Source organism: Microcaecilia unicolor, unplaced genomic scaffold, assembly GCF_901765095.1.
Source record: "Microcaecilia unicolor unplaced genomic scaffold, aMicUni1.1, whole genome shotgun sequence".
NCBI classification, from domain to species: domain Eukaryota; kingdom Metazoa; phylum Chordata; class Amphibia; order Gymnophiona; family Siphonopidae; genus Microcaecilia; species Microcaecilia unicolor.
Genome location: NW_021963805.1, coordinates 18,482 through 43,029, shown reverse-complemented (window position 1 = coordinate 43,029; position 24,548 = coordinate 18,482). Strand labels below are relative to the sequence as shown.

At 44.7% G+C, this 24,548-nt stretch overlaps 1 protein-coding gene across 1 annotated transcript in view; it reads left to right on the top strand.

Moving 5' to 3' along the window:
• Positions 1-528: 528 nt before the first annotated feature.
• LOC115459653 (ral GTPase-activating protein subunit alpha-1-like) overlaps positions 529-24,548 on the top strand; it is a gene marked incomplete at both ends in the record, with an annotated part of 38,374 nt that continues 14,354 nt past the window's right edge. Inside the window, one exon of the mRNA XM_030189455.1 lies at positions 529-652. Coding sequence (XP_030045315.1) covers positions 529-652 — 124 coding nt within the window. The remainder of the gene's footprint in view (positions 653-24,548) is intronic.

The window sequence follows — 24,548 nt, the reverse complement described above, 5'->3', positions numbered from 1 at the left end:
GACTAATCATTTAGGGGCCCTTTTACTAAGGCACGCCTGCAAAAAAAGGCGTGCAGCAAAATAAAAATCAGTGCGTTCATTTTGGACCTGAGACCTTACCGCAACCCATTGACTTAGCGGTCAGGTGTCACACGTTAACTGGGCAGTAGTCTTCAGCGCGCATACACTGTCGATTACTGCCCGGTTAGTGCCACACGGTAGAAAATATAAATTATTTTTTGCCACGCATTTTGGACACGCGTCAGAATTAGAATTACTGCCAAGGGCACAAGGTAGCCAGGCAGTAGTTCTAATTTGACGTGAGTTGTACACGTGTAGGTGCCTAGGTGCCATAGTAAAAGGGCCCCTCAAAAAGATGGTGTAGGATTAGAAATTGTTCCTTAGGACAGCTGTTTTTAGCAGAACAATGAACTGCATTGTAGATACCAATTTTAAAAAATGGTTTGTATCTTTAGCCCTGTATATTAACATGTTTGTTGCACCACCTGGGTGTTAGTAAGTGTGTGACCCTGATCTTTTATTTTGCAGCCGAGAGACACACAAGATTGCAGTGTTCTATGTTGCAGATGGACAAGAGGATAAACACTCCATTCTTTCTAATACTGGAGGAAGTCAAGCCTATGAAGACTTTGTAGCTGGTCTTGGTTTAGAGGTATGTTCTGTGGTCAACCTATTCTTGAGCATAAGATAATCAATAAAATAAATATTCAGCTAGTTACATAAGTACATAAGAGGTAAAATTATATTTTTTCTTTTTGATCTTCATTTCCTCTTTTTTTATTTTCATCTTCTTACCAGTTAAGAGATGAGTAACAAGATTAACTTTTTTCCCTGGATAGATTCCATAAATAGGTAAGCCCAAAAAAACAATATCGGTGGATCTTTGGAAAAGTAAGCAAGATGAATTCATTTAGTCTCCTCTCTCCACTGGGTTACCAGAGGGAGGAAAAGAAACCACCATCTTAGTCAAACTGGTAATCTGTTAGATATTTCTACAATCATTTTAGATGATATCTTAAGGGTGTAGTGCCTGGGCCCAAAACTTTGGAATGACCTCCCCCTCCATATGGCAAACTAACCCTCTCTTCCCACATTAAAATAAATCTTGAAAACTCATCTTTTCTCTATCACCTTCCCGATGTCTACATAACCTGTATTTCTTTCTGCACCTTCTCTTTCTCTCTCTTTTTAGTCTGTACTTGTAAAACACTTTATGCCTATGTGTAGGCCCCAGCAGTATATTAAATGTTGAAAAATAAATAAATATTACAAAAATGATTTTGAGTGGCATTTTAGGAAAGACATGTAAATCAGAATTGGAACTTCTCGGGTTCTTCCAGTATTTTAGAACAGGCTCTGCTGGTTACAAGTAGCAGGAGCTCCATTCCAGAAACAAAGATGTGAGAGGGGAAGTATATAGCACTAACTGAAGAGGTGTATAAAATAGGCATCTCAGAGACCTGGTGTAAGGAGGACAACCAGTAGGATACTGGGTTTCTAGGGTACAAGTTATATCACAATGAGGGTGGATCAAATTGGAGAGGGGTGGCGCTGTATACTAAAGAGGGAATTGGGTCTAATAGAATAAAAATTCAGCATGTAACCGATTGCAATGTGGAATCTTTATGGATAGAAATTCTCTATGTGAAGGGAAAGAGAATACTAAAGTTCACCAGGCCAGAATTAACAGACAGATGAAGAATTGTTAACAGAAGTTAGGGAGGCTAGGAAATTTGGCATCACTATAATAATGGGTGATTTCAATTAAATAGGGAAAAGAACTGTAAATACCAGGAAAATCAAAACAAAAGCAGTCATAGGCGGTCAGTGACTCAACTGTTTGGGGAGGTTAAAGTGGGCAGGGCTATGGCAGGATGGAATGGAGTGTGATGGGCAAGTTAAAATCCTTAGGGTGGGGAGGTAACACCTACCTCAATAGTAAAGGGACATTAGGGGTGTTTTTGAACACAGCAGTAAAAGACCCCATCACAGTGTCTCAAGTGCAGATGCACCAGCTGACTCCCTCTAGAACCTTTTACTGGTGCTAATATGCGCACTGAATACACTCCAGGGAATCATTTGGCAAAATATCAAAATAATATGGCAAATGTTGTTCTGTTTACTATGTTGTATTGTAGTAATAATATGCAGGTCCTTTAACACTTGGCTTCCATTCTGTCCTAGCTCTCCAGTCCAGCATCTTCCTGTTAGCTATGTGAACAGTGGTGTTCAGCAGCAACCACACTGGCAACCATAAAATGATTTGCTTATCTTTTTTTTGGTAGGTTGCCAAATGGTAACCAGACTTTGAATCTCCTGGCCTTTAGTTTAATGTTGAGTTATCAAACATATTTGGAGTATGTATTATCTATATTAGCGGTTCCTAATTCTTAGAGTAGTGGACAGAGAACCCAGGAAGCCAGGGCATGAGTAAACATGTGGATAAAGGCGATCCGGTTGATGTAGGGTATCTAGATTTTCAGAAAGCTTTTGACAAAGTTCCTCATGAGAGAGTCCTGAGAAAATTAAGAAGTCATGGGTTAGGAGGTAATTTCCTTCCATGGATTAGTAATTGGTTATTGGACAGAAAACAGAAAGTAGGGTTAAATGGCCATTCTCCTCAGTGGAGGAGGGTGAATAGTGGAGCGCTGCAGGGATCTGTACTGGGGCCGGTGGTATTTAACATATTTATAAATAATCTGGAAATCAGAACGACAAGTGAGGTGATTAAATTTGCAGGTGGCATAAAACTATTCAAAGTTGTCAAAACACATAAGTACATAAGTAATGCCACACTGGGAAAAGACCAAGGGTCCATCGAGCCCAGCATCTTGTCCACAACAGCGGCCAATCCAGGCCAAGGGCACCTGGCAAGCTTCCCAAACATACAAACATTCTATACATGTTATTCCTGGAATTGTGGATTTTTCCCAAGTCCATTTAGTAGCGGTTTATGGACTTGTCCTTTAGGAAACCGTCTAACCCCTTTTTAACTCTGCCAAGCTAACCACCTTCACCACGTTCTCCGGCAACGAATTCCAGAGTTTAATTACGCATTGGGTGAAAAAGAATTTTCTCCGATTTGTTTTAAATTTACTACACTGTAGTTTAATCGCATGCCCCCTAGTCCTAGTATTTTTGGAAAGCGTGAACAGACGCTTCACATCCACCTGTTCCACTCCACTCATTATTTTATATACCTTTATCATGTCTCCCCTCAGCCGTCTCTTCTCCAAGCTGAAAAGCCCTAGCCTCCTTAGTCTTTCTTCATAGGGAAGTTGTCCCATCCCCGCTATCATTTTAGTCACCCTTCGCTGCACCTTTTCCAATTCCACTATATCTTTCTTGAGATGCGGCGACCAGAATTGAACACAATAATCAAGGTGTGGTCGCACCATGGAGCGATACAGCGGCATTATAACATCCTCACACCTGTTTTCCATACCTTTCCTAATAATACCCAACATTCTATTCGCTTTCCGAGCCGCAGCAGCACACTGAGCAGAAGGTTTCAGTGTATTATCGACGACGACACCCAGATCCCTTTCTTGGTCTGTAACTCCTAACGTGGAACCTTGCATGACGTAGCTATAATTCAGGTTCTTTTTTCCCACATGCATCACCTTGCACTTGCTCACATTAAACATCATCTGCCATCTAGCCGCCCAGTCTCCGTCTCGTAAGGTCCTTCTGTAATTTTTCACAATCCTGTCGCATGTTAACGACTTTGAATAACTTTGTGTCGTCAGCAAATTTAATTACCTCGCTAGTTACTCCTATCTCTAAATCATTTATAAATATATTAAAAAGCAGCGGTCCTAGCACAGTCATAGCCAGACCTGACATTTTGGGTGGGCCCAGAGCTAACATGGGTGGGCACTATGTATATAAGCATGAGTAGTGTTTCTTGGCATACTACAAAATAATGCCTTAGAATGCACTTGATGATGGATTTCTAAGTAGTCTGCCCAACAGCTGCCCTGCATCAATATAAACCACATACATAATGAAAAAAAAATTTTTTAAATATAGTTACGTTATGCCATATTTAACTTGACCAGACACGAGTCATCTCTCTAAACTTTCACAAAAAAGAAAAAAAAAAACGCTAGTGTTATATAAGGGTGTGTCCTCTTTAAAACTTTGTCAAAAACTGCAGTCTGTGCTCTATTTCTGCTGAGAACTTTTTTCTTTTGCTCTAATAACTGTGATTCCTGTGTTTGGGGGCTGGGCTGATGGGAAGGAGTTCTCTGAGTAACCTGCCTTAACAAGATTCCAGGAGGGATCTTAGCACCACTTGGGAGCAGGGTTGCCAGGTGGAAAATTTTTTTCCCACCCAATCCAGCCTAAAAACAGCCCAAAACCCGCCCAAACTCAAACCCCGCCCCTGACACCCCCACCCCCGCGTCATCAACCCCGCCCCACCGTCATCGGCCCCACCCAGAACGTCACTAACCCCGCCCAAAACGTCACTAACCCCGCCCCCGCGGCCGAAAAAACGCCTGAAAACCGCCCAAAAGAAAAAAAAGAAGCCCAAAAAACCGCAACCCGCCGCGGGCAAAAATTTCCCGCGGCGGGTCGCGGAAAACCGCCCAATTGGGCGGTAAAACCGCCCACCTGGCAACACTGCTTGGGAGGAGGGGCTAATTGTATGCAGTCGGGTAGTTTAAAAGACTACATAAACAGTAGTAGAGGGGGAGGGCTTGCATGACCTGTGGGCTGAGCAAAGGACTCTGAGCTGGTTTGTTTGTTGGCAGAAGCTGCCAAGTGATCTAAAATCTTTTCTGAATCTGTAATTCATCTCTCTAAACTTTCACAAAAAAGTTTGTTGTTATACTAGGGTGTGTCCTCTTTAAAACTTTGTCTGTTAAAAACTGCAATCTGTGCTCTATTTCTGCTGGGAACTTTTTTCTTTTTTTCTTTTGCTGTAATAACTGTGATTCCTGTTTTTGGGGGCCGGGCTGACTGGAAGGAGTTCTCTGAGTAACCTACCTTAACAGATTAGAATTCCAGGAGGGTAGCCAATGTTACACCGATTTTTAAAAAGGGTTCAAGAGGAGATCCGGGAAATTATAGACTGGTGAGTCTGACGTCGGTACCGGGCAAAATGGTAGAGGCTATTATTAAGAATAAAATTACAGTGCACGTACAAAAACATGGGCTGATGAGACAAAGTCAGCACAAATTTAGTGAAGGGAAGTCTTGCCTTACCAATCTACTGCATTTTTTTTGAGGGGATGAACAAACACGTGGACAATGGGGAACCGGTGGATATTGTGTATCTGGATTTTCAAAAGGCGTTTGACAAAATGCCTCATGAAAGACTCCAGAGGAAACTGGAGAGTCATGGGATCGGAGGTAGGGTATTACTATGGATTAAGAACTAGTTGAAAGATAGGAAGCAGAGAGTAGGACGGAATGGTCAGTAGTCTCAGTGGAGAAGGGTAGTTAGTGGGGTCCCGCAGGGGTCTGTGCTGGGACCGTTGCTATTTAACATATTTATAAATGACCTAGAGATGGGAGTAACTACTGAGGTAATTAAATGCGCAGATGACACAAAACTATTCAGGGTCGTCAAGTCGCAGGAGGAGTGTGAAAGATTACAGGAGGACCTTGTGAGACTGGGATATTGGGCGTGCAAGTGGCAGATGAAGTTCAATGTTGACAAGTGCAAAGTGATGCATGTGGATGAATTAGATTTATAAGTCAGTACAGTTATAGAAATAGTTAATCAATAAAACAAGACAGTGGATAAAAGGAACCCGAATTACAGCTATGTCATGCAAGGTTCCACGTTAGGAGTCACAGATCTAGAAAGGGATCTGTGAGTCATCGTTGATAAGACGTTGAAAACTTCTGCTCAATGTGCTGCGGCGGGTAAGAAAGTGCACAGAATGTTGAGTATTATTAGGAAAGGGATGAAAAACAAACACGAGGACGTTATAATGCCGTTGTATCGCACCATGGTGCGACCGCACCTAGAATATTGTGTCCAATTCTGGTCGCCACATCTCAAAAAAGATATAAAGCAATTAGAGAAAGTGCAGTGACTAGAACGACTTCCCTATGAGGAAAGGCTGAGAATATTAGGGCTCTTCAGCTTGGAGAAAAGGCGGCTGAGGGGTGATATGATAGAAGTCTACAAGATAATGAGCGGAATAGAGCGGACAGATGTGAAGCGTTCGTTTACACTTTCAAACAACAACAAAACCAGGGGACACAAGATGAAGCTATAATATGGTAGATTTAAAACAAATAGGAGAAAGTTTTTCTTTACTCAGCGTGTAGTTAGACTCTGGAACTCGTTACCGGAAAATGTAGTGACTGCAGCAGTGGCGTAGCCAGAATGTAATTTTTGGGTGGGCCAGTGGGTAGGTTGGGTGGGCATGCATTTCTTCTTCCCTTCTCTACCCTCCCCCCCCCCCCCCCCATGAACTTTAAAAGTTAAATACTATAAATTTGAACCCCACCCCACCCCGACATCCCATCTGAGCCCCCCTGCACGACCCAGTCCCCACCTGCCTACCAGCTCCACGATCGACGAGCAGACGACCCTCGTCTTCCATCCGGCATCGAGTCTTAAAAAAAAAAAAAAAGCCCGGAGAAACGCCTCACTTCTGCTGTGCACTGCTGTAAAGCAAGCAGCAAATCGTCTCGTCGGTCCTTCCTTCACTGTGTCCCGCCCTCTGATGTAACTTCCTATTTCCGCAAGGGCGGGCACAGTGAAGGAAGGACCAACGAGACGATTTGCTGCTTGCTTTACAGCAGTGCACAGCAGACGCGAGGCGTTTCTCCGGGCTTTTTTTTTTTTTTTTAAGACTCGATGCCGGATGGAAGACGAGGGTCGTCTGCTCGTCGATCGTGGAGCTGGTAGTCAGGTGGGGACTGCAGCGCCAGCAGAGCACCCCCCTCCCCACCTGCTGACACCCGGGGCTGGGCGGGCCTGGAGGGAAACTGGCTGGGCCTGGGCCCGTCCAAGCCCACCCGTGGCTACGCCCCTGGACTGCAGCTGGCCTTACGGAATTTAAAGGGGGTTTGGACAGATTCCTGAGGGAAAAGTCCGTTGAACATTATTAAGAATTAAGTTTTTTTGGGGGGGAGGGGGTTGCCGGGTTCTTGAAGCCTGGATTGGCCACTGTCGGAGACAGGATGCTGGGCTTGATGGGCCCTTGGTCTTTTCCCAGTATGGCGGTGCTTATGTACTTATGTCCATCCCCATAGCCAGCATCAGCCCTTCCCTTCTGTACCTTACCCTCTCCTCCCCATCCATCCTCAAAGCCCAGTATCAGCCCATCCCCACCATCCATCCCATAGCTAGGCATCAGCCCTACCTTACCCCCACCCCCACTCCTCCCTGTAGCCTAGTGCCAGCCATGTCCTACCCCCTATCCATCCCCCATGGTCTGACATCTCCTCCCCCCACCCCCCCCCCCCCCCCAAAAGGACACCAGCACTAAATATAAAGCTTTTTTAATGTCCTGGGCACTGCAGAGCCCACCTCCACCCAGAGACCTGCCTACATTCAATTTAAAACATTTTTTTAACCTGGACAATGCAGAGACCACCCCCACCCAAAAACCCACCAACATTTAAACCTTTTGAAAATGTTAACCTGGGCTCTACTAAAATTTATTGTTGGTGGGTTTCTGGGTGGGGCTGTGCTCTTCACTGTCTAGGGCAAAATAAAGGTATATTTTGGACTCTTCACTGCCTAGGGGAAAAAAGGCATATTAATGATTAAACATACTTTTTTTTTGCCATAGGCAAGACCAGGTGAAGAGCCCACCCCCACCAGGAAGCCACCACCATCCAACATTACACTGTACACATTAAAATTTAAACATTTTATTTATTTTACCTGGACAGCTGGCTTGCATATGGTGGCAGGTGGTGCAGACTCAGAGCACCGTGCTCCATTCTGTGTGTGCTGGCTCCTATGCCTACTAGAGCCGCAGGGGAGTGTTGAGGCTGGTCGGGGGGGGGGGGGGGGGGGTCAAGAAAAGGCTGATATTGCTCTAGCGAGGACACAGTGGAGGAGCCGTAACACTGATGACAGCTGGCAGATTTTCGCCTGCTGCACTGTGGCGCCAGCGAGCACGCGGGGGAGGAGGCGAAGCAAGGCACAGCAGCAGAGTCCAGAGTGAAGATGGTCAGACATCATAGTGAGCGAGGGAGTAGCGTCATGGTTGTGCAGCGCTAGACTGGCCAGGTCTACCGATTTCCATATCAGGAAAGGGGACCCGTATAAAAAAAAAAAAAAAAAAAAGTTAGTCTGGTAGGAGGAAGACTGGAGTGCTGCTGGCTGCCGAAAAGCTGCACGTCATGGAGGCTCAACTGAGCCGTGGCAGAAAGGCGCCAAAGTGCACATTCTGTCGGGACAACTGGGTGGGCCTGAGCATAGTTTGGAATGGCCTGGGCCCACCCAGGCCCACCCATAGCTACGCCCCTGCATGGCGTACAGTGAAAAATTGCATGCAAGCGTTAAGAAACTGGAAGACTGGGCACCCAAATGGTAGGTGAAATTTTTTTTTCTTTTCTTTATTTATCATTTTAAATTACAAGCCTTCATCACGTTTGAAAAGGAAAATCAGGTATAAATAAAACAAAATTACAGAAAATGTTTTAGTTCCAGAAACATAATTATGCATCCTATATTAGACCACAAATTAGAGGGGACAAGAGCCGTTTTCACACGGGAGATCTATATGCAACAAAAACTAAAGAAATGGATTCGGGGGGGCGGAGCAAGATGGCGGCAGCAACATCACCTCGCGAGTAACATCGAGTAGTCAGCAGGGGTACAAACCCTTTCTCTATTACCTAAAAAAAATTGTTTTACCTCTAAAGAAATATGCCGCATACAAAGAGAAAGGCGTTTGTTAGAACTGCGGCCCAGGCAGCTCTAACTTCTACACCTACCCAGCAGACGCTCGATAGTTTTCTCGCGAGAACCGCGACGACGGCGTTTGGAGGTCCCGCTGAGTTTACAGCGCCAAGAGAGGCTGACCTCTTGGGACAGGATATTTCGTTGTCCCCTCCAATGCGATCTCAACCGCCACAACCGACTGGGGCCGATTATGGAGGCGACCCGCAAAACCGTGATGACGGCGAAGCGGCGAGTCAACTGGGCCCCATAGCGATTTCCCCAGTCGAAGCCTGTGGTTCATCTAAGGCCCAGAAAGTGCCGGTATCACTCGAGGCTATATGGGAGACACTTCAGACGGTCTTAACCTCAACTAGCAACATCGACTCTCTTGTGAGTAACGTTCAAATTTTGTCAAAAGACCTTATATCAATGAAAAATGAAGTCTCAGAAAGAATGAAACATTTATCTGATGAAAATGTAAAAATGAAAGAAGTTTCAGCAAAGCTTATACAAGATAATACATTGATTCATACCAGATTGGAGTATTTTGAAAACTACAACAGGAGGCTCAATTTGCGTTTGTTGAATTTTCCAAGAACTTTAGTTTATTCTCCTTTGGATATTTTCAAACGATATTTGATGGAAAATTTGAAATTTGCAGAAGATAAAATACCTCCACTCAATAAAGTATATTATTTGCCAGCAAGAAAATTGAAAGATGGCCCCCAGGAACTATTACAAACAGAAACTGATTTAAATGTTTCGGAATTATTAGAATCATCCTTGACTGAAAAAACTGAAAGACAAACTCTTTTAGTATCCTTTATTTTTCAACAGGACCTGGAACTGGTTAGAAAAACAGCATTAAAGCATTTACAAACCCCATTTTATGGGAAAAAAGTACTAGTCTTTCCAGATGTCACTAAACAGACTCAGGCTAGACGGAAAGAGTTTTTGGCATTAAGATCTGCAACATTAGCCTTGGGAGCCTCTTTTAATCTCAATTATCCATGTAAATGCAATGTGAAATATTTAGGGGTTAAATATGTATTTTTTGTTTCTGAGCACTTGAAACAGTTTATTACACAGAAAAAGGTTTTATAATTTATGTTGGAGTTTAGTAGGTCTGATTAGCCTTGGAAAAAGAGACTAATGAAAAAGTAAAATGCGCGGTATATACTGTTAAGCCTTTACCTCTTATTTTTGAAAGATATTTGAAACTAATCTCCTGAGTAGTACTAAGGTCCAGCCCCTTCAATTTGGGGTCTAATACAAGTTGATAATCTATAATTTTCTTATTTAATTTTTTCTTTAGAGAAAATTGCCTGTAACCTGTTAAACTGCTTTACTTGTTCAAGATATATTCTTGTAAATTAATCAAAATGATAAATAAAGAATTAAAAAAAAAAAAAAAAAAAAAAAAACTAAAGAAATGCTTAACAGTTTTATCCACTTATAATTATTCCATTTCTCTATAAGGTCAATACTGCTACTATCCAACAGGCTTCATGACAATTTTTTTAATTCTATAAATTGCTTCAAATGAACAGGATTAAAGAAAACATATTTTACACCCAAATATTTTATATTGCATTTACATGGGTAACTTAAATTAAAGGTAGCCCCCAGCGCCAAGGTAACTGGTCTCAATGCTAGAAAGTCTTTTCTTGTAATTTGTGTAGATTTAGTAACATCTGGGAAAACCCAGATCTTTTGTCCATAAAATGGAAGTTGTAAGTTCCTTACAGCTAGTTTCCTAACCAGTTCCAAGTCCTGCTGGAATACAAATGAGACCAACAATGTTTTCCTATTTGTTATTGAAGACAAAGATGTTTCCAACAGTTCTGAGACATTGAGATCTCCTTGAGGCTGTTGAGGAGTTTGTGAAAGTCCACTTGGTTTTTTTGTAGGTAGGTAATATATTTTATTAAGAGGAGGAATATTCTCAGAGGTAAATTTTAAATTTTCCATCAAGTATCTCTTAAATGTGTCCAAGGGGGAATACACCTTAGTACAAGAAAAGTTTAACAATCGAAGATTTAATCTTCGGTTGTAATTTTCAAAGTATTCCAACCTATTATATATCTGTGTATTGTCCTGAATCAATTTCGATGTTACCGCTTTCATTTTAACAGAATAAGCTTCTAAAAGATTTACTTTCTCAGTCAACTTGTTACTCATAGTTGTAAATGTAGTTTTTAAATTCTGTAAATTTTCAGATAAATTGTCAATCTTGCCTGTTGAAGTCTTCACAGAGTTGTCCAGACGCTGGAGCACCTCCCATATTGCCTCCAGCGTAACCTTTGCAGTTGAAGCCTTAGATGTTTGGGGCTTCCCTTGCAGGGGCTCAAGGCCCTTCGACTCCGTTGTCATGGGAGATCCAGGAAGAGCTCCAATTTGCTGGCCCAGTGGCAGATTCGTTTCCCCGACTTCCGAGGTCGACAATCCACTCGCAAATTCGAGTACCACTGGCTGCAAAGGTGGGAGTTGCGTCGGGGGAGACAACGATGTGTCAATTCCCTGGATCTCGGCGCCTCCCTGCATCGAAAGATCAGCGGGACCTCCTGACGCTGTAAAAGTGGATTGCCGCGTAAGGAACTGCTCCATGGACTGCTGGACGGATGTTGAAGTTAGGGAGGGCTGGGTCCTCACCCTTACGATCCCTTTTCTCTTGCTATTAGGCATTGCAGCAAGAGATTTTAAGGCAAATTTTTTCGGGAAAATTTTAGCAAGAGAGGTTATAAATTTCCAGCAGCTATGGGCTACTCACTGATGCGAGCAGTTGGTACCGCCGCCATCTTGCTCCGCCCCCCTCCCCACCTGCCCCATGTTCTTCTTTGGCAGATTTTCATGGTAGGTGAAATTTAATGTGGACAAATGTAAAGTAATACACATTGGGAAGAATAATACTGTCAGGTACTAAGAATAATTCAAATCATAGTCACCTTATGCTAGGGTCCACCTTAGGAGTCAGCACTGAAGAGAAAGCTCTAGGTGTCATTGTAGACAATATGCTGAAATCTTCTGCCCATGTGTGACAGCGGCCAAAAAAGCAAACAGGATGCTAGAATTATTAGGAAAAGGATGTAAAATAAGACCAAGAATATTATAATGCCTGTTTCGCTCCATGGTGTGACCTCACCTTGAGTATTATGTTCAATTCTGGTTGCCGTATCTCAAAAAAGATATAGCAGAATTACATAAAGATTCAAAGAAAAGTGAACAAAATGATAAAGGGTATGGAACTCCTCCCGTAGGAGGAAAAGCTAAAGAGGTAAATTAAGGTATGGGTGAAATACAAAAGAGATGGCTGAGGAGAGATGCAATTGAAATCCTGAGTGGTGTAGAACGGGTAAAAGTGAATCGATTTTTCGCTCTTTCAAAATGTACAAAGACCAGGGTCCACTCAATGAAATTGCATGGAAATACTTTTAAAACAAATTGGAGGAAACATTTTTATTGACATGGACATGGGGGATACCACTGCTTGCCCTGGGATTGGTGGCATGAAATGTTGCTACTAATTGGGTTTTCTGTCGGGTACTTGTGACCTGGATTGGCCAATGTTGTAAGTAGGATACTGGGCTAGATGGACCATTGGTTTGACCCAGTACAGCTATTCTTATGTTCTTATGCTCCTTGAGATCTTTGACAAGTCACAACCCTCCACTGCCTCAAGTACAAACTTAGATTGTAAGCCCTTTGGGGCAATGTTTATTATTTATTAACAGTAACTTGTTATATCGCCTTTACTAACTTGTAGACCTAGGCAGTATACAATGTGAAGAAAAGGAAAAAAGGAACTACAATAAATTGAAAGAAAAGTAGGCATCATTCTTTCCAGATAAAGTAAAAGGATACCCAAAAGAGGGGTCTAGCGGTAGGAGGTAAAGGGGAATCAGGGAATGGTTGGGCAAGTAGGGGAGATGAAGGAAGTTGAATGAAGCAGCAGTAACAACAAACAGGTATTCTGATCACCATGGACGGCTCCCCAACCACTGACTGCGTGGTCGAACAAGGGCAGAGAGCCATGGGAAGCGCGGAAAAGACCAGAGAGATGCGAGCAGTACAGATTCCCGAAAGGTAGCATTTTGCAACGCTGGAACAGCCACTGGAAGGGCAGAAACAAGAACCAAATCTGACCCTTTATCTTCTGCACAGTTCATTGGAACCCTGAGCCAAGGCTTCCCAGACCAAAAGTTGACTGCAACGAAACCTGCACAGAGAAAGACTTCTGCCAAAAGAACTTTTACCCAGGTAAACCAAAGAACACAGGACGATCCCTAACCCATACACACACACACACCATCAAACAACCGCTGGTCTACCCCAAACTCACACACACACACTTAAAAAAAAAAAAAAAAAAAAGAGGCAAAATGCACATTACAGGAATTCTAATAGGGATATCAGTCCTAACAGTAATAACATTCATGAACGCCCTAACCATGAGGGAAAGGTTAGGACAGCTGTTGTAGTTGGTGATTCGATCATTAGGCATATAGATAGCTGGGTGGCTGGTGGACGTAAGGATCGCCTGGTGACTTGCCTGCCTAGTGCGAAGGTGGCGGCCCTCACTTGTCACCTAGATAGGATTTTAGATAGTGCTGGGGAGGAGTCGGCTGTCTTGGTACATGTGGGTACCAGTGACATAGGAAAATGTGGGAGAGAGGTTCTGGAAGCCAAATTTAGGCTCTTAGGTAGAAAGCTCAAATCCAGATCCCTTAGGGTAGCATTTTCTGAAATGCTACCCGTTCCACGTGCAGGGCCCAAGAGACAGGCAGAGTCTCAATGCATGGATGAGACGATGGTGCAGGGAGGAGGGTTTTAGATTTGTTAGGAACCGGGCAACATTCTGGGGAAGGGGGAGCCTATTCCGAAAGGATAGGTCTCCACCTTAACCATGGTGGGACCAGGCTGCTGGCATCGGCATTTAAAAATGAGATATGAATAAAATTGCGAGTTATGAGAAATCAGCTCTCAATCTTTATTGATATACTCACCGAAGAAGCAGATAATATAGGATGAGATATAGCTTTTCTCATAGGGAAATCTGACAGCGAGACAAGCCTGTCTCATCTGGTCAAGATTCTCCACTACTTCATTCTGCTGTCAGTTCTTAAATACTCTTTTTCATTACATTGATATCTATTAGCTTCAATTATTGCAAATATGCTAGCACCTGAATGTTTCGGCCACAATGAGTCTGCAATGTCTTTCCTGACCACAGGTTTTGCCCTGCCCCTTTCAAAGTTCTGTTTTTCTCAGCACCTGGTCCACTGTCATCTATCTTTTGCAAGATATCTAACCACATCTTCTCGAAATGGCCTGTCCAGCTGGCATTTTTACATCAAGTTTGGCTAATTTTACATCAGTGCCAAATTTCAGTAACTCTTTAGGCTGTCACAACAAAGTTACTGCAATCTGCTGCAATCTTTGAGTCAGACAGGCTTTTGGATTTTTATTGAGGCCTAGTTTAGCAGTAGCAAGCCTCTTGACCTGTTTTTCCCAAAGTCTAGTTACAACAGTTTTCTACAGATAGAGCAGCTTTTAAATTAGTAACAGGGTCGAGAGTCGCTCAAAAGCGCATGGGTCAGGATAAGGTATCTTTCAAAGATATAACCAAAACAGGGAAGATAGGGTATCCTGATAGTGAGGTTGCAAAAGAGACCGTAGTAGATCACGTGTCCTTAAATAAAAATAAAAATTAGACAAAAGATTGCAAATTAATACTGTCAAGTATTAAGCATCATGTAAACAGGAACAACAAACATAGTTTGAAATGTCTATATGCGAATGGCAGGAGCCCAAGAAATAAGATGGGAGAATTAGAATATATTGCACTAAATGAAAAATTAGATATAATAGGCATCTCTGAGACCTGGTGGAAGGAGGATAACCAGTGGGACACTCATACCGGAGTACAAATGATATCGTAGTGATAGGGTGGATCGAATTGGTGGAGGGGTAGCATTGTATATTAATGAGAGCCTTGAATCAAATAGATTGAAACTTCTGCAAGAAACAAAACACTTCTTGGAATCACTGTGGATTGAAATTCCATGTGTAAAGGGGAAAAGGATAGTGATAGGAGTGTACTACCTTCCACCTGGCCAGGATGAACAGACGGATGCAGAAATGTTAAAGGAAATTAGGGACGCAAACAAACTGGGCAACACAATAATAATGGGTTATTTCAATTCCTCCGATATTGATTGGGTAAATGTAACATCGGGGCACGTTAAGGAGGTAAAGTTCTTTGATGGAATCAAAGGACAGCTTTATGGAGCAGCTGGTACAGGAGCCAACAAGAGAGGGAAAAATTCTAGACCTAGTCCTTAGTAGAGCACATGATCTGGTGCGGGAGGTAATGGTGCTGGGGCCGCTTGATAACAGTGATCATAATATGATCAGATTTGATATTAGCTTTGAAGTAAGTATACATAGGAAATCAAATACGTTAGTGTTTAACTGTAAAAAAGGAGACTATGATAAAATGAGAAGAACGGTGAAAAAAAACTTAGAGGAGAGACTGCGAGGGTCAAAAACTTACATCAGGTGTGGATGCTGTTCAAAAACACCATCCTGGAAGCCCAGGCCAATTATATTCCGTGTATTAAAAAAGGAGGACGGAGGAGCAAGCGACAGCCAGCCTGGTTAAAAAGTGAGGTAAATCAAGCTATTAGAGCTAAATGAAAATCCTTCAGAAAATAGAAGAAGGAACTGACTGAAAAATAATAAGAAACAGCATAAGGAATGTCAAGTCAAATGCAAAGTGCTGATAAGGAAGGCTAAGAGGGACTTCGAAAAAAAAAAGATTGCGTTGGAGGCAAAAACATATAGCAAAAATTTTTTTAGGTATATTAAAAGCAGGAAGTCTGCAAAAGAATCAGTTGGACTTCTAGTTGACTGAGGATTAAAAGGGGCGATCAGGGAAGACAAAGCTGTAGCAGAGAAATTAAATTAATTCATTTCTTCGGTCTTCACCGAGGAAGGTTTGGGTGGGATACCGGTGCCGGAAATGGTATTCAAAGCTGACAAGTCGGAGAAACTTAATGAATTCTCTGTAAACCTGGAGGATGTAATGGGGCAGTTCTACAAACTGAAGAGTAGCAAATCTCCTGGACTGGATAGTATTCATCCCAGAGTACTGATAGAACTGAAAAATGAGCTTGCAGAGCTATTGTTAGTAATATGTAATTTATCCTTAAAATCGAGCGTGGTACCGGAAGATTGGAGGGTGACCAATGTAACGCCGATTTTTAAAAAAGGTTCCAGAGTCTGGGAAATTATAGACTGGTGAGTCTGACGTCAGTGCCGGGCAAAATGGTAGAGACTATTTATTAAGAGCAGAATTACAGAGCATATTCAAAAGCATGGATTAATGAGACAAAGTCAACATGGATTTAGTGAAAGGAACAAACATATGGATAAAGGTGAGCCGGTTGATATTGTGTATCTGGATTTTCAGAAGGCATTTGACAAAGTGCCTCATGAAAGACTCCAGAGGAAATTGGACAGTCATGGGATAGGAAGTAGTGTTCTATTGTGGATTAAAAACTGGTTAAAAGATAGAAAACAGAGAGTAGGGTTAAATGGTCAGTATTCCCAATGGAGAAAGGGTAGTTAGTGGTGTTTCCCAGGGGTCTGTGCTGGGGCCACTGCTTTTTAACATATTTATAAATGACCTAGAGATGGGAGTATCTAGTGAGGTAATTAAATTTGCTGATGACACAGTTATTTAAAGTCATTAAAAAGCAGAAGGATTGTGAAAAATTACAAGAGGACTTTACAAGACTGGGAGACTGGACGTCTAAATGGCAGATGACGTTTAATACGAGCAAGCGCAAAGTGATGCATCTGGCAAAGAAGAACCTGAATTATAGCTATGTCATGCAAGGTTCCACGTTAGGAGTCAGTGACCAAGAAAGGGATCTAGGTGTCGTCGTTGATGATACGTTGACACCTTCTGCTTAGTGTGCTGCTGCAGCTAAGAAAGCAAATAGAATGTTAGGTATTATTAGGAAAGGAATGGAAAACAAAAATGAGGACGTTATAATGCCTCTGTATTGCTCCATGGTGCGACCGCACATCAGATATTGTGTTCAATTCTGTTTGCCCCATCTCTCAAAAGATATAGTGGAATTAGAAAAGGTGCAGAGAAGGGCGGCGAAAATGATAAAGGGGATGGGACGACTTCCCTATGAGGAAAGGCTAAAGCGGCTAGGGCTCTTCAGCTTGAAGAAAAGATGGTTGAGGGGATATGATAGAGGTCTATAAAATAATGAGTGGAGTTGAACAGGTAAATGTGAAGCGTCTGTTTATGCTTTCCAAAATACTAGGACTAGTGGGCATGCGATGAAGCTACAAAGTAGTAAATTTAAAATGTGTAATTAAACTCTGGAATTCGTTGCCAGAGAATGTGGTAAAGGCGGTTAGCTTAGCAGAGTTTTAAGTTGGACTTGGGGAAAATCCTCTTTTTTCTGGGATAAGCAGTATAAAATGTTTTGTACTTTTTGGGGATCTTGCCAGGTATTTGTGACCTGGATTGGCCACTGTTGGAAATAGGATGCTGGGCTTGATGGACCTTCAGTCTATCCCAGTATGGCAATACTTGTGTAAAATGAGAATAACTATTCACCGATACTATGCAATCAAAAGTACCCACTGAGAAGAGCCACTCTCTTCCCAGGCAGAGTCCAGTCAGACGAGACACTCTAAAAAATGAAAACCATCCAACCGAAGCTTGAACACAGCAGAGGGCTAACAAGGAAACCAAGAAACACAGAACCTCAATTAAACACCTGATAACAAAAATGAACATAGTCACGCTGCCAGAGGATGTTTACCTACCAACAACGCCAGACCAGTGGTAAACAAAACAGAAATAATAAAAAGACTGGATAACCGACAAAGACCTCAGTCTGGTTTTCCTCACTGAAACATGGATCCATGACAAAGACAACCCTATTATACTGGAGCTATGTTATAAAATGCTACACTGGACCAGAAGAGGGAAAAGGTGGGGGAATCGCTCTAATATATAGATCCTTTCTAATGATAGAAGCTATAGCAGAATCCATAACACCACAAATAGAAGTCCACCTCAATTAAAATTAAGGACCAAACTCCACTCAACCAACTATGCTGCATCCTATTTTACAGACCCCCCAGGAAATTGGAAAGCGACTCAAACAACTTTCATAGAATATATAGCAAACATACGTGTAGCAAACCCCATGTCATGCTAATAGGCGATATCAACATTCACCTAGATGACCAGATGGCAGAGAGCTCCAAAGACTGCGATTAATTCCTCAAACTATGGGACTTCTAATGACCATCGGTGACCTTTACCCATGTCCAAGGCCATGCAATATACCTGCTAGCTCATAGATTCTCACAAGACAACTTCAACATAATAAAACTCGAGATGGACAGAAATACCATGGTCTGACCATTTCAAACTAACCCTCAACTGGAAAGAACACAGGACCCCACCAACACAAATACGAACACCTTACAAATCATGAGGAAAGATGTCACGTCTGTGGCCGTGACCACCCTCATACTTACCCTGTTTCTGGGAGTCAGTGGCTGTGCTGGCTTCTGCTTGTCTCTGTGTCTGTCTCTGTCTTAGTTTCTCTCTGGCTCTGTGTGCTGATTGCCTTACTGGACCTCACCTGTGTGGGCTATGCCACTTCCAAGATGGCTGCCGCCTCCTCTATGCCACTATCCAAGATGGCTCCTGCTTGTCCTTCCTGTGGGCTCACTTCCTCTGTGTGTCAAGCCTTTGTTTGGAGGCAAGGAACTTCCTGCTTCTGTCCTGCTGGTGGTGACTCATCAGTGAGTTCCTTTATAAGGAAGGCCTGTGCTTGCAGTCAGTGCCTTCGCATGGTGTCATTGTCTGGTGTCATGCCCAGAGGCCGACAGGTTAGTTAGTGTGTTGCTGCGCTGCTTCTAAGCCTGTCTTCTGTGTGGGCTTTTGCCCTTCTGTGTGGGCTTGCCCTTCTGCTTAGTACCTGTGGGCTTCTTGCCCTTCTGTGTGGGCTTGCCCTTCTGCTTAGTACCTGTGGGCTTCTTGCCCTTCTGTGTGGACTAGTGCCCTTCGGTTCCCTGTACCTGTGGGCTGCTTGCCCTTCTGCGTGGGCTGCTAGCCTTCTGCCTTTAGTCTGTGTTTGCAGCCTGCCCTACTCCTTGCTTGTATATTCTGTGTGCACATCCTGAACCTTGTATATCCTCTCTGCACATCCTGGTTGCTATCCTTCTGCCTTTAGTCTGGGTTTAGAGCCTGCTGTTCAGCCCTGGTTTCTCCGTCTGTGTTGGCAGCCTAACCTACTCCTTGCTTGTATATTCTATGTGCACATCCTGAACCTGGTATATTCTGTGTGCACCTCCTGGTCCCTGCTTGTTCGTCCTGAGTCCTGGTTTTGGCTAGCTAGTGTTATCCGGTTTCCCGCTCTGCCTAACTACCTTCTGTCCCGTGTGTCTAACTTGTACCTTGCTTGTATATCCTGTGTGCTTATCCGGATCCCTGCTTATGTATCCTGATTCCTGTATCTGTCTAGCTAGCGTGTATCTTCTGGGGGAGTTATCCTGTTACCTGCCTCGACCTAGCTAGTGGGTTTGCCCTGGGGGTATTCCCAGTCTCCCCTTCTTCCTTGCTTGCATGTCTGCCCTAGTCCCTGCTCCTGATAAGCTTCTGTCTGTCTAGTCTGTCTGGTGTGCCTGGCTTAGCAGCTGCTTGCAGCGCTTAGTGCAGTCTAGTATTGTTCCCTCGTGTTTCCTAGACCCGAGGTGGGTCCTCTGGATCTTCAGTTCCGGCCTTGCCCTACAAGTCCTGTCGGCCGCCCGCACGCTAGAGCTCAACTCTAGCGGAAAGGTGGCTAAGTACAGGTGAAGCGGTTCCTGTTCTGCCGGTTCAGTTGCCTACTTCCAGTCCAGAGGTCCGGTCCTTCCGGACGTCCAGTTCCAAGACGGTCTTGCCTGCCGCTCTGCGGCAGGGGCCCAAGGGCTTACGATTCCCAGTGCTGCCTTGAGGACCTGACAGTATGCCCAAGGCCCTCGAGAACGCGACAAAAGATTGATGCGATCAAATTCTGGTCTGCCATATATGCAGACCAATGATCACCAACACGGAAGATTTCCTGTCAGAATGGGATGAGAGAACCACCATAGGCGTAGACTGGGGGGGGCGAGGGGGGGCAATGCCCCCCCAAACGACGCGAGGCGCCGCCGCGCCATTAGTTTAAAAAAAAAAAAAAAAAAACCACACGCAGGCAGGCACGCGCTCCTCTCGGTCCGCTTGGCTTTCCTGCCCTCTCTATCTGCGTCCCGCCTTCCTCTGACGTCATTTCCTTTCGGGCGGGACGCAGACAGAGAGGGCAGGAAAGCCAAGCGGACCGAGAGGAGCGTGTCCGTTTACCACCCCCTCTCTTCCTCCCTCCCTCCCTCCGGCGCAGGCAGCAGTCTTCCAGCGTTCCTGGCAGCGGTAGCGTTGTACACGCTGCCTTTGGCTCTGCCCCGAAGCCTTCTCTTCAAGTTCCTGTTCCCGCATAGGTGGGAACAGGAACTTGAAAAGAAGGCTTCCGGGGCAGACCGAAGGCAGCGTGTACATCGCTACCGCTGCCAGGAACGCTGAAAAAGCTGAAGACTGTTGCCTGCGCCGGAGGGAGGGAGGAAGAGAGGGGGTAAACGGAGTCACGATCTTGGACCTCGCAGGGGGGGGGGGCAGCAGTAGAAGATGGATGGGACTGGGAGGGGTGGGAAGCAGAGGGAAGGAGCAAGAAATGAATGGGACTGGGAGGGGTGGGAAGCAGAGGGAAGGAGCAAGAGATGGATGGGACTGGGAGGGGTGGGAAGCAGAGGGAAGGAGCAAGAGATGGATGGGACTGGGAGGGGTGGGAAGCAGAGGGAAGGAGCAAGAAATGAATGGGCCTGGGAGGGGTGGGAAGCAGAGGGAAGGAGCAAGAAATGAATGGGACTGGGAGGGGTGGGAAGCAGAGGGAAGGAGCAGGAGATGAATGGGCCTGGGAGGGGTGGGAAGCAGAGGGAAGGAGCAAGAGATGAATGGGACTGGGAGGGGTGGGAAGCAGAGGGAAGGAGCAAGAGATGGATGGGACTGGGAGGGGTGGGAAGCAGAGGGAAGGAGCAAGAGATGGATGGGACTGGGAGGGGTGGGAAGGAGCAGGAGATGAATGGGACTGGGTGGGGTGGGAAGCAGAGGGAAGGAGCAAGAGATGGATGGGACTGGGAGGGGTGGGAAGCAGAGGGAAGGAGCAAGAGATGGATGGGACTGGGAGGGGTGGGAAGCAGAGGGAAGGAGCAGGAGATGAATGGGCCTGGGAGGGGTGGGAAGCAGAGGGAAGGAGCAAGAGATGAATGGGACTGGGAGGGGTGGGAAGCAGAGGGAAGGAGCAAGAGATGGATGGGACTGGGAGGGGTGGGAAGCAGAGGGAAGGAGCAAGAGATGGATGGGACTGGGAGGGGTGGGAAGCAGAGGGAAGGAGCAGGAGATGAATGGGCCTGGGAGGGGTGGGAAGCAGAGGGAAGGAGCAAGAGATGAATGGGACTGGGAGGGGTGGGAAGCAGAGGGAAGGAGCAGGAGATGAATGGGACTGGGTGGGGTGGGAAGCAGAGGGAAGGAGCAAGAGATGGATGGGACTGGGAGGGGTGGGAAGCAGAGGGAAGGAGCAAGAGATGGATGGGACTGGGAGGGGTGGGAAGCAGAGGGAAGGAGCAGGAGATGAATGGGCCTGGGAGGGGTGGGAAGCAGAGGGAAGGAGCAAGAGATGAATGGGACTGGGAGGGGTGGGAAGCAGAGGGAAGGAGCTAGAGATGGATGGGACTGGGAGGGGTGGGAAGCAGAGGGAAGGAGCAGGAGATGAATGGGACTGGGAGGGGTGGGAAGCAGAGGGAAGGAGCAAGAGATGGATGGGACTGCGAGGGGTGGACCAGGAGATGGATGGGATTGGGAGAGGTCAGGCACAGCAGAGGGAAGGAGCAGAAGATGGATGGAACTGGGAGGGTTGGGGAGCAGAGGGAAGGAGCAAGAGATGGATGGGACTGGGAGGGTGGGGAGCAGAGGGAAGCCTACTGGAAGGAAGACACTGCATAAAACAGAAGACACTGGGATCAAAGCGAATAGAAAAACTAAATGATCAGACAACAAAGGTAAATAAAAGTATTTTATTCATAATTTATTAATTGAAATGTGTCAGCTTTTTGAAATATGCATCTGTGATATTTTGCCTGTAAATTTCATTTCCTTCCTCCATATTAGCATATTCATTTGCATATTTATATATGCAAATGATATGCTAATATGCTCCGCCCATTCTTTGCCCCCCCAAATGAAACAGTCAAACTACTCCTATGAGAACCACCAACATACTGAATGTCATAGCCGCAATGAAAACCAAAACCAGACAGAGGCATAAAGCAGCCCCCTGGTGTGAAGAAGGCTGAAAGTGGAAAAAATACACTGCAGAAAACTGGAACAAACATGGACGAAACACAAAAGTGAAACAAACAAAATCGCATGGAGGAAAGTGCGAAATAGTCACATGATCAAAATGAGACAGTCTAAAAAGAAATTCTATAAAGAACGTATAGGTTCAGATTACAGAGATACAAAGAACTTATAAATATACTAATGAACACCAGACCCTTGATGGCATCTAAGAGGCCCCCCCCCCCCCCAATCAGCAAATGAACTTGCCAGATTCTTCAAAGAGAGATCCAAAAAATAAGGTATAGTCTAACACAAATGATACAAACTTTGAAACCCTCATAGATGAACTCGATCACCCTCCAGAAGAAGCCCCAGCAAACAGGATATGGATCACCTTCACTCTACGCACAAAGGGTAGCACAAGCACTAAGAGAATTCTACTCAGCATATTGCATGTTAGATACATGTACCAACCATGCACTAAAAGTCATAGACCAGCTCACCTTTCATCTGACCTTCACGTTTCAGGAAGGCCGATTCCTACTGGATAATGGCAACATTCTGATCACAGCAATCACAAAAGACGTCAAGGAAAACATCAAGGATATCTTGAACTACAGACCAGTGGCATCCATATCTCTAATAACTAAAATAACGGAAGGCATAACAGTGAACCAGCTAAAATGACTACCTCAACAAATTGTCCATACTATATGAATCTCAATCAGGCTTCAGACCTCTTCACAGCATCGAAGCAGTGCTGATTACAATATTGGATAACTTCATAAAGGAAATCATGAAAGGAAAAAGCATTCTGCTACTACAATTTGACTTGTCAAACATGTTCAACATGATCAGCCATCAAATCCTCAAAAGAATGCTTGACAAAATAGGCACTGGTGCTCAAATGGTCCTTGGATTCCTAACTACCAGATACTACCAAATGAAGATGAATTCCTCTCTCCCCCTCCCCCATGGAAAGCTGAATGTGGGGACCCCCAGTATTTGCTGCAGGGGCGTAGCTACGGGTGGGCCTGGATGGGCCCAGGCCCACCCAAACGACGACGACTGGAACGGCGACTTTTACCTGAAGTTGCTGCGATGAACGGGCGGGCAGCGCTGCGGTAGTAAAAGCAACAAGGAGGCAGGTTCGACTCCGTCCTTCGCTTCCCTGACCTCTGCGTCTCGCCTTCCTCTGACATCATTTCCTTTCGGGCAGGCGGGACGCTGAGAGGGCAGGGAAGTGAAGGAAAGAGTTGAACCTGCCTCCTTGTTGCTTTTACTACCGCCGCCCGCCCGCCCGTTCGTCGCTGCAACTTCGGGAGTGCAAACACAGCAAGCAAACCTGTGAGCTGCTGCATCCACGTTCTCGTTCTTTACAGGTGGCTGGGTCCGGGAGAGGGCAGCAGCTCAGGACACCTTCTCCTGTTGCATCAGGTGTGTGGTTTATTTTTAAAGCAGTACATTAACCTCCCCAACCCCCAAAATAAACACGAAAAGAGCCTGTTAACAGTGTGACAACTTGCATCTCTGTCATGCTGTGGGGTTCTGCATCCTGTACACCCTAATTAATAAGACATTCATGCAACCTACACAATTGCCATGTCCTTGCCCTATTCCCAAAAACCATTTGCACCCACTGCCTCTTCTGTTCCTTTCCATTGACCAGAGGATTGGATTGAATGAGGTCTCACAGATCTCTGCATTTCTCTACTGTTGGCTATGCTCTTGCTCTTCACATAGGTCTGTCACTTTCTCGGGAACCTCAATTAAGATCTTTCTTAGTGGTGGTGGTGTCACCTTTTCTAAAGAGAATAATTTTTTTCTTTCCTCCTGTAGCCTCTCTGTATATAAATCTCTTTTGTCCCTTTTTCTTTTTTTTATTTTTTTCTACTGTCAGTTAAACTTGTATGGGATGTCAGTATAAGCATCATATGGTCTATAAAAGGGGAGAAAATAAATCAGATGAAGTAGCCTGAAGAAGAGCCACCCGTGCCCTTCTTGGAGAGCAGAGGGTCGAACAGCCTTGCACCTCTTAGGCATAACATGTATCTGCTTTCGCCACCTGGCAGTACATGGTCATTGCAAATGACAGCCCCAGAATCTGTGGAAACAGACAAGAAAGCACTGTGACCTGGCCCACATTGTCAGTCCTGCAGGGAGAAAGATTGTGTGTAAGGCCATCTTTAAAGGTTTGTGTTGGGGGGGTGGGGGTGGACAACTGAAGAA